This window comes from Alligator sinensis, unplaced genomic scaffold, assembly GCF_000455745.1.
Source record: "Alligator sinensis unplaced genomic scaffold, ASM45574v1 scaffold738_2, whole genome shotgun sequence".
Lineage (NCBI taxonomy): Eukaryota > Metazoa > Chordata > Crocodylia > Alligatoridae > Alligator > Alligator sinensis.
Genome location: NW_005842442.1, coordinates 340,717 through 350,809, shown reverse-complemented (window position 1 = coordinate 350,809; position 10,093 = coordinate 340,717). Strand labels below are relative to the sequence as shown.

General features: G+C 40.7%; 1 protein-coding gene across 4 annotated transcripts in view; it reads right to left on the bottom strand.

Annotated features, from left to right (window-relative positions):
- FIGN (fidgetin, microtubule severing factor) overlaps window positions 1–8,842 on the bottom strand; it is a 127,200-nt gene extending 118,358 nt beyond the window's left edge. For all 4 annotated transcript variants that reach the window (XR_324623.3, XR_003095659.1, XR_003095660.1 and 1 more), the window contains exons 1-2: window positions 8,172–8,842; window positions 7,227–7,396 (exon numbers count right to left, since the gene is read on the bottom strand). Coding sequence is in view for 1 of the 4 variants with exons in the window: in XM_014523086.2 (XP_014378572.1) it covers window positions 7,227–7,251 (25 nt within the window). In the remaining 3 variants the exon portion in view is untranslated. The remainder of the gene's footprint in view (window positions 1–7,226; window positions 7,397–8,171) is intronic.
- Between the last annotated feature and the right edge of the window lie 1,251 nt (window positions 8,843–10,093).

Genomic DNA, 10,093 nt, shown 5'->3' with positions numbered 1-10,093 from the left:
TTGGGGGGGGGGGGGGCATGGAACTCACCCCCTTCCATAACTCTAGGTTGAAACATAACTTCTATAATTTGCTCTACTGTGCACAAATATCAATGTAAAAATCAACAGCTTTCTTAGCTTTATCAGTGAAGAATTAATGTTTTTGTATAAAGCCTTCTTTCCTTAATAAGTTGCTTACACACTAGGACACAGGAGAGAAGCTGGGCGGGGGGGAAGAAAGCTCTGATGGGAAATGATGAAGCTATTCTCGGTATGTTAAAAAGGAAGGCACAACAATTCATCTGACACTCCAAAATATATCAGGAAGAAGTAACCTTGGATGAGTTTACAGATGCTGCTGAGAATACTTAAGCAATATCTCCCCCTTCTCTTTTCAGCCCTCCCCATCAATATTTGTTTGCAAATTCCATTAGAATTAGTTGCAGTTACAAATATGTTGAATTTATCCCTAGGTACTTATTAAACTTAGGGTGAAAAGCAAAAAAGTTTAAATCTGATCGGTACTAGAAAATAATTCCTCAGACTGAAAAATTACGCAAGAACCAGGCCTCTTTGATTACATGGTCACACTGAAGACAGGTTCTCATTTCTCCCGAATACAAGCAAACAAGGTACGCATTACTGAAATCTGTTTGTCACCATCCAACTATAATCAGTTTAACACATGCATGTGTTCAAAATTATGACACAAAAATAAATTGTGGCTTACACCTCAGCTGCTTGAAATGATTTACTGTGAAGGTAGTGCTCTAATAAGTCATATTAATAAATAAACGAGGAGATGAAGCCTAAATAAACTACTATTTTTAAATATAGAACAGATGGTGGATGATTACCTGCTCAAAACTGGAATATGTAAAATATCGAAAGTAGTGGAGCAAATGAATCTACAAGGCCAGAAATTTACTTCTATGCTGGAATCATCAGGGTATCGTTTTCACATTAAGAATTTGGATTTGTAGTCAATTTGACTGTGATAGTACTAGCATAGCTATACAGTACCTCAATGCATATTAAAACAAACAAAAACACACACAATATAATAAACATAAAAAAACTACTACTTCAATAATGTATTTGTATCATCTTTCGGACTGTATACTTTGTGCTATGTTATTTAAACCAAAAACAACAGAAATATTGTCAATTGGCATGATAATCATCTCTAGCTGCATTACGTTAAATACAGCTGAAACAGAGATGAAATTTCCCCAAGCAAACTAGTTTAAGTTGGTAAATTGTTACATTTTATACCAGTATTAAACAAAGATGAGAACACTTACTTATGCTTCGCTATTATACGAACAGCATAATAGGCATTGTAGTAAGAAGTGTTACTGATACGATTAGATTGTTTAGCATCGGATGCAACACATTTGACAGGTACAGTTACCAATAGTATACGAACAGCATGTGCAAGTAAGATTTCCATTTCCATATTATGTGTTCCAGAAACAATGTAGCAAGATAATTTGGTACAAGAAAAAAAGAAATCCACACTCTCATTGTTCTGGCCCAACTTTGTGAAATGGTAATCAACTGTACTTTCTTCAGGTTACATAGTTTTGCTTTCTAATATTCTTCTCACTCCCAAACCAGATATGCAAATCCCTTCCCTCCTCCCATAATTACTGCAGTTTTTGCTACTCAGCCTTGGTCAACTATATCTCCTTTCAGTTTTATCCTCCTTGTTCAAGCAGTCAGGCTTACTACCATCAACAGGTATTTAAATGTAGTAAGAAGAAGGCACAGTACAAGACAGCAGGTTACTACAAACACAGATCTCCAGCTAAGAAATATAATGTACATACTCTTTTTAACAAGCAGGTCCTGAAGAGTGCTCAGAGCCTCGGTAAGTGACCAAGAGCCCTAAATGACTTCTGACCTCACTAAGTTTAGGACACCAAGCACCTTGAAGGCTCAGGCCAAACCTGTAGAACATATTGCATGCAACATTGCAACCAGATTTTTTTGTTTGTTTTTCTCTTTTAGGGGCTGGTGCTGTTCAAAGCAAAGAAGATGTATCCAAGGTCTTGGGACTGGGGGCAGAAAAGAAAAAGTGAGTGAGAGCACGTGAGAGAGAACAAGCGAGCTTGGGGTAGGGGGAGGGAAGGGGAAGCAAGCTTAGTGGGATTTGAGAGAAACAATTTTATGCTTACATTTCTCACTTATGCAAACTTTTCTTTTAAAAAATTAATAAAAATCAAGATCAGGTAAAAGGCCAGATGCTATGAAAAATTTGAATCAAACTCTGTAGTAATGATTTTCGAACTGGAAAACATCACCTCATTCTATTTATTGGGACTTCTTATTTTGTTAGCTAGAAAAATACTCCAGGCCTTCTCCCATCCTAGAGTTTCTGAAGTGATCTTTCCCATAAGGAAGATAAGTTTTCACTTAAAGGATAGCATCTCTAGCAGCAAGAGTTTAATACTCTGCAACAATATCAGGGATACGCAATCCTGAATTTACAGCTCTTAAAATTACTTTTATAGCTATACTGTTCATTTTGGATCAGATGCTTATCTAAAATTCTATATATTTTGGTAGCCACAGTATATCTGATTTTAAAAAGAGCTTCCAATAAACCAAAAATACTGTTTTATTAAACACACACATACATGCACACAAAAATATATCCTTAGGTTCTCTTAATCAGCATAGCTCCTGTTTATCTAATGGGACAATACCAACTTATACTAGCTATGGATTTGGTCCAAGTAATTTTGCTTCAAAGTTGACATTATTTTTGTTTTTCCCTCCCCCACCTGCTTTTTCCAGTAACAAAATCTGGTTTTGAGTTAATTTATGCCAGAATCTTTATGATTATCTTTATGCCTTTGCTCATCAATGACTCGGAGGGAAAAATGCTGATTAATCAAGAGTTATTGACTGGCAGTACTCTTCAATACCTCACAGATGTCTGCAAAACAATTTCCTCCAATCGCAAAAGAAAGAAAGAAAGAAAGAAAAAAAAAAATCAATAAAAATCAATGTGAAAATCTAGTAATTAAATTTATCAACTCCATATCAATAAATCTGGTGCTTTATGAAAGTATTATGTGAAGTTTGTTCTTTTAAGGGATGTATTGATTGAGGGCAAAGAGCCAAATATTTCTATTATTAGATCTGTGAATGATAGATCAGACCAGCATGTTTAAAACAACATACAAGTGTTTCACAAACACAGTTCTTATGTTGATTTTGTATTATTAAAGCCATTCTAAACAAGCAAATTAGCTGATTAATTGATTATTAAGGCTGCAAGATCAGTAATTATAGCCAAAACTTCTTATATGCATACATGGAGCCAAACTTACTCCTCACAGAAACCATTATTTTCATCCAGACACATTTTAAACACACACACATAGAGCATGTTGCCAAAAATAGATCTTTGACCATTTTCATGTACCCCAGAGCAGTCCAAATTAGATTCTGCAATTCAGGCCTTGCCACCTGGAAATACACATAATGAAATGTTTGATAATTGTAGTGTTATCTGCAAGATGAACAAAGAAACATGAGGATGATTGCAACTGTGTGGAAATACTAATAAGAACCACATAAGTGACAACAATAATAAGAGGCAACATTTAAAGTAAAAAAGTTAAAAGTGTATGCTGAAATGCATTTTAGTTGAAGCAGATCACCATATATATATATAACGCTAGCAAGTAGTCAAAGAAAAGTTCATGAAGTTTTATTTTTACTAATTAGTAGTCTTAAAAAAAAAATGCAACTGTTCCTTCTATACCAAGAGAAAACAAGATTAAAACTCTTTCCACTGTATTCAAAAGTTAGCCTCTATAAATGGCTTAAGTTAGTCTTTTTCGCTGACACTTGTGAGATCAAAATATTAGTAATAAAATCCTTCTATGCTTCTACATTGAAGACAGCAGGCATTTATTTTCACAGATGTTCCCATGTATAATATCAACAACTTGATCCCATACTGTAAATATTTCGTTGGGGGGAGGGGGAGAACAAAACAAAACAAAACAAAAAAACCCTCTCTCACACACACCAGTTTTGTGTAGGAATCATATCCTGCCACAAATATCAAATAACAATGAGGCTCTATTACCATGCTATGATTCCTTCCTTTCAAAGATTATTAATTAGCAAGTATAGCACTCACCAAAACTCCCACCACACTTCTGTTTGCTGCCTATTTGCAGCTGGAGCTATATGGAATATCAAGCTACCATAAGCAGCATTAGTCCACTTATGACAGTGTGAGGGGGAAAAAAAATCCAAGTGTATTGTTTAAGGAAAATTTTGCTTATGCCTGATTTCATTTAGTCAAAAATAAAGATCTCCTCTCACTCTTCCTTTTTATTATAAGGACTGCCTTCATAATCATAGTACAACCTCATGCATAATGAAACCAAGGGAGAAAAAATTGGAAAAGTTAGCCCATGTAAAATTCAGAGACTGAAAACAAACTGGGCAGGTATAAACAACAACTAATACTGTTATTTTTTTTCCTTGACTGTCCAGTTATGAAGGTTTCAATCTGAAATACAGTGGTTATGGTGAGAATAGAAGTATAGTTCACTTGCCATAAAAACAACAGAAAAAAAGAACCCCCCAAAACCACCAAAACAAAACAAAAACAACCCCCGCCCCGCAAAAAAGCCTCAACAGAAGAGTAGAAGAGGGGATGATGAAGTCAAGAAGACTAATATGCTGTAAACGATGCAACGAGAGGTTTCCAAGTGTCATTTTATTTGACATAAACATCATTTTGGCAGCAGGAGAAACTTTACTCTGTAAGAGGTGGGAATAAAAGGACAAATACAGATGAGAGAGAAAAATTCAAATGAGGCAAAAATGTGGGATTTGCCTTTTCCCGAAATCCTAGAAATACCTCTACACTAAAGCAACAAGGAGAAAAGTCTCAGTTTGAAAGCAACAGATGCACAACTGAGCAGAAGACAACCCTGGTGATAAATGCAGGGACTACAGACAGGATCTTCAACACTGAATGTCACACATGCATCTGCATTCATGCTTTTTAAAAATTCAAAAGTTTCACTGTGAAAAACAAATGGGAAGAACATCGGATGCATCTCTGCTCATCAGCTCTGTGCCACACCAATAAAAGGATCTTGGTGATTGTGTCACACCCAGGGAGAAGTGATTTTTAAAATCTACATCAGTCCCACTCTCTGCAGTTTTCAGTTTTATAAATATAGGATCAAAAAACATCAAAGCCGTTTCCACTTCAGACCTAACTTTTAGAGGATCAATGTGACAAGTCCCTGCTTGATAGATGTTTCTCTTGATAAACGACTTGTTCAAAAGAGACATTGTAGCTTTCATTTCCTGACCACAACACACTTTTAATTTGCAACAGCAGAGCTGCTCAAGTGTGACTAGTTCCCACTTTCCAGCCTTTCAGGTTTGTGCCTATGTCAGGCCACATAATTGGGCAAAACAAAAAGGAGGTGCATCTGCTGGCAACAATAATTGTAGCAGAACTTCCCCCCCCCCCCAAATATTGTGTAGACACCCCCCCCCCCCCCCCCCGAGATGTTACAGATTATATTACATTTCTTTTAAACGTGAGTTAAAAAAATCCCACCAATTTCAGCTAGCTAAAATATTCAGGGGGAGGTGGTGGAAAGCACATTAAAAAAATATTTAACCAAGCACCAAGGGGGGGGGGGGGGTGCGCCCGTATGTGGCAGCCTACCGCTACGATGTTTATAACAATAATAATAATTATTATTATCATCCAGGAATCTCACTTAACAGCCCGCACCTTCTACACCATCCAATTTCAGCTTTCAGCATACTGTCCGATTCCCGATTTAAAATTTATAAATGTAATATCCTCCTCATCACAAGCAGCAGTCCAATCTGCTCTGAATATATATTACAGCTTTAACATCACAGAGGGAAATCTCCCATCTGGCAATCACATTCGCTCCAACAGCTCTAGGAAAGGAGGAAGAAAACCTGTGCCCCTCTCCTTCTCCCCCCCCCAAACATTTCTCAGGGCAAATTATGTGCATCTAAAATAAACAGTCGCCTTATTGATCGCTTTCAAGTCAACAAGTTCCAAATGCAAAATTCAATCAGATCAGTGCCATCGTACAAGCAGCCCAGAACGTGTTTAGATACACAGTCTCCTACAGCACCAACATAGGAGTGTACATTGTGCAACTGCTCTCTCAATCCCTTCCTTGCATTCAGATATTATTATGAGAGATCATCAGCCACACACTCCGACCCCCTCACTCGGGTCTCTCCGTCCTTATTTGTTACTACCACATGCAATTAAAAGTGAGTATGCCCCCCCACCCTCGTTTGGTTGGGCCAAACAGATTGATAGCGTTTCTGTCAGTAGTTCTTTCGTCTTAATTGCCTATCTGTGAGTGTACAGACTGTACCGCAACAAGATCTATTGAAATCCCCACGCTCCATTTTATCTAAGGTTTTTTTTGGTGGGGGGGAGCCGAGGGTTTGAAAGTGAGCGGATAAAAAAAGAGCTGAAGTCAAATTTCTGTACCTGATTAGTTAATTCTGTTACACCTAAAGATTAAAACAATAAGAATCAGACACATGGAAAGTGGGCATAAAATAACCTGCCTGGCAAAGACCTTAAAACAATCGATCACAACTGTATTTGTTTGTTTACATGCAAAACATTTCCTCCCCCGTCGTCAACTGAAACCCACAGAAACTGATTATGCCAAAAGTGACCGAGAAAAAAAAAAAAAAAAAAAAAATCAGATGGGAGTTCAGAGAACGAGTCAATAAATATTAGTTTTCAAGAGAACAAAACTGTATCTTTGCCGTGAGTGTGTATATGTAAGTGTATACAAACACACACACGACTATACACACATATAGGTGTGTGTGGGGTGGGGGGTTCATTACTAGGCGCTTTCCCCTTCTCCAGTCACTGAGTTTTCCTAATTTACATATCATTTGAGTTCAGTGGTGTATATAGTGCACTGCTAGTAACATGCAACTTTAGGTTTACAAGTAAGATCAATACAATACACATAACTAGTGCTAGATTCAAAGCAAAAATATAAACAAATGATAGCAAGAGAAAAAAATGCTTATTAAACAGTTGAAGCTTGATCATTAAACATTAGGTATTTATTACTAATCGTATTTGCATGCAAAATCCTCAGAGCTATATCATACTATTTATATTTGTCTTTGCTATTTAGATGCAAAGGAAGTAGATCCCAAAACGGACATACCATAAACACTGGTGCTACTGATCATTTCTTGCTGGCAGCACAAAAAGCTGAATTGGATTTTTCACAAGCAGGAATTCCAAAGGTTGCTTTTCATTAAAGCCACTTTTCCTCTCAGCTATCAAATGTCACTGCCTTGAAACGTGGGCCCTTTCGTCAGGTATTCATTTAACCTACATGCATATAATTAAGTGGGAAAGCAACATCAACAAAAAGGGGATCTCAGATCACAAGAGAAGAAAGAAAGGAAAAAAGCACATGACCAGGAATGCAAGTCGATGTCAATTTCACTCACTCCCATTGAAACTAACAAGAGCTCCAGGGAGGATAGTAATAGGATCAGTGGATTGTATATACCATTAAATTATACATCTTTCTCTCTGTTCCAAGCCAACAATACGCCCACCACGCTGTACCCCCTCCAAGATGATGTGCTTACATTTTACTGCAACAGCTCCTCTTGACATATTCACGTCCCCCCAGCTAAAATACTGCAATTTAAACCCAACTTTTGTTTTCCAAGATTCTTATTTGCACTTATTTACTTAGAAGTTAGTTCCCCAAGAAAGTCTACCCCCTGTTACCTCCACTTTATTATTTTCAAATACAACTTAAAAATAAATCCAACTAGGGGGGAAGGAGGTGGGAAGGGATCTTGCAATCGCGAACTCTTAATCTGCCTACTATTGTTGGCAATGATCAAGGGGAAGGAAGAAAAAAAAAAACCCCATGCACTGCAATTGTATATCTGTACTTTCCAGACTGCGATTAGGAAAGCAGACTAGAGTATTTAATATTTTAAAAAAGCGATTGCGAATTCGAGTCAATATACAAGGCACAGGCAGGCGATGTTTTAAAAATATATATAAACGCATGGCTGTGCTGGATAGATTTAAGATTAAAGAAAATTTAAAATGATCGTAGGAAGATTGCAAAAGATCGTCTTACCTGGAGGTTTGGTATAAGCACCCGATAGGTTAGAATAGCATCGATCCGATGTGTTTGCTGATGAATGGGGGCTCGGGTTAAGTGAAGGTGCCTATGATTTGAAATCATTCCAAGTTTTTGAAGGGAAGACTGACTGCAGCCTCTGCCATGTTGGAATTTCAAACCCAAAACAGCTGCTTTGCAAGGAGCCAGCATGCCAGCAGCTGGACGCCTGCGCAGAGCGCCGCCGAGCCAAATTCAAATCACTTTCACACTAAGAGCCAAAGATCAGTTTTCAAAGGGGCGAGGGGGAGACACGCAGGAGATTCATGTGCAGGGAGAGCTCAATGGCTGCGCTGCACTGGGCCCTGGCTGCACAGGTCATGTTACATGGCAGGGGCTGCTGCTTTCAGGAGAACATGCAAACACGGGCTGGAGGTGGCCGGGAGGTCATGGTGAAGCAGCCGGGGCCCGCGCTCGTTCTCCTTCCTCCCTGGCCGCGGGGAAGCGGGAATGAAAGGACCCGGGATGCCGGCTCCCTCCTCCCGCCGCCGCAGCAACGTGCTCCGCGCCCGGCTCCCCCCCGGCAGCGGTGTCTCCATGTCCCGGCCCCATCCCCCAGCAGCGGCAGCTGCAGTCTCTCCACAGCTCCCCTCCCCCTTCCCCGGCAGCAGCCGTCTCTCCAGCCCCGGCCGCCGCAGCAGGCAGCGCGAGCGGGCTCGGGCTCCGGCAGGGCTCTACCCCGGGCGGGGCGGGGAGGCTGGCCCGCAGAGGGGCAAAGGCAGGGCCGGGGCCCAGGGGCAGCAGCCAGGCTGGGCTGCCGCGAGGGAGCGGGCAGTTCTTTGCAAAACACAGCAATGGGCAATTCCTTCCAGCCCCTCTGGGTGCTGGCAGCTTCGCTTTCCTGCCTGCCCCCGTTTCCCAGGAGGTTGTCTCCTCTTGGCTCCAAGCATGCACAGTCCTGGCACCCCGTCTCACACGCGGCCCAGGCTGTGGCAAAAGGTCTTGAATGCTCAGTCCCACCCTGTCACTGAAGCCCTGGGCAGCCTTGGGCAAGTCCCTTCACCTCTCTGTTTCAGTCTCTCCCTCTCTCCTCGGGCAAGGGATTAATTAGCTAAAGCTTGCCTACAGTTTTGAAGATGCAAAGTGCAAGAAAAATACCAAGACTCCTAATCCTTTCTCTGGACCAGTTTATCCCTATGCCCAAACTTCTCTCAGCGGAGGGATGTAGTTAAGCACAGCACTGACAAGTCTGTGCTGTCATCACATTTTCCCCTTCCAGGGCAGAGCAGCCTCAGTAATTGCCCTAACTTGAGCCCAGCTGCCAACAGCTTCTCTGAGACATTCTGACAATCAGAAATAGCTGAGGCTTAGAGGACACCTCCGCCACACCTCCTTCCTCTGGCATTTCACCAGTGCCGCTGGCGCCTGCAGGAGAATGGCATAGAGCCAGCTACGCCAACTCTGCAGCTGCTGGGGACTCCCCTTACATAAGAGGAATTCCCCATGGGGCTGTTAGGATGGCTTTACAGCCTCTTTATGCCAGCAGAGCAGACATAAAGTGGCCACACAGCACAAATCAGGCCCTCCCACTCACACACCATTCTCTCTCTCTCATAAACACCTTTTTCTCCCTCTCACAAATTCCTCAGTGCTATCCCCACCTTTCTCTTATATAAAACCTTCTCTGTCTGTTATACACACACACACACACACACACACACGCACACACTACAGAGCAATTTGTATGTGGCTTAACGACCCACAACAATCATGAACTGATTCCCAGTCACTGACATTTTGGAACAGTTTGGTTGTCTGCCTGCACTCCGGCTGGCTGTTTCTATTAACCACCCTACAACTTGTTCTCTCACACATCTCTTGACATTGCCCTCAGCACAACTCGCACCTACTACCATGATAAGGGACTTCCACATTGAGAT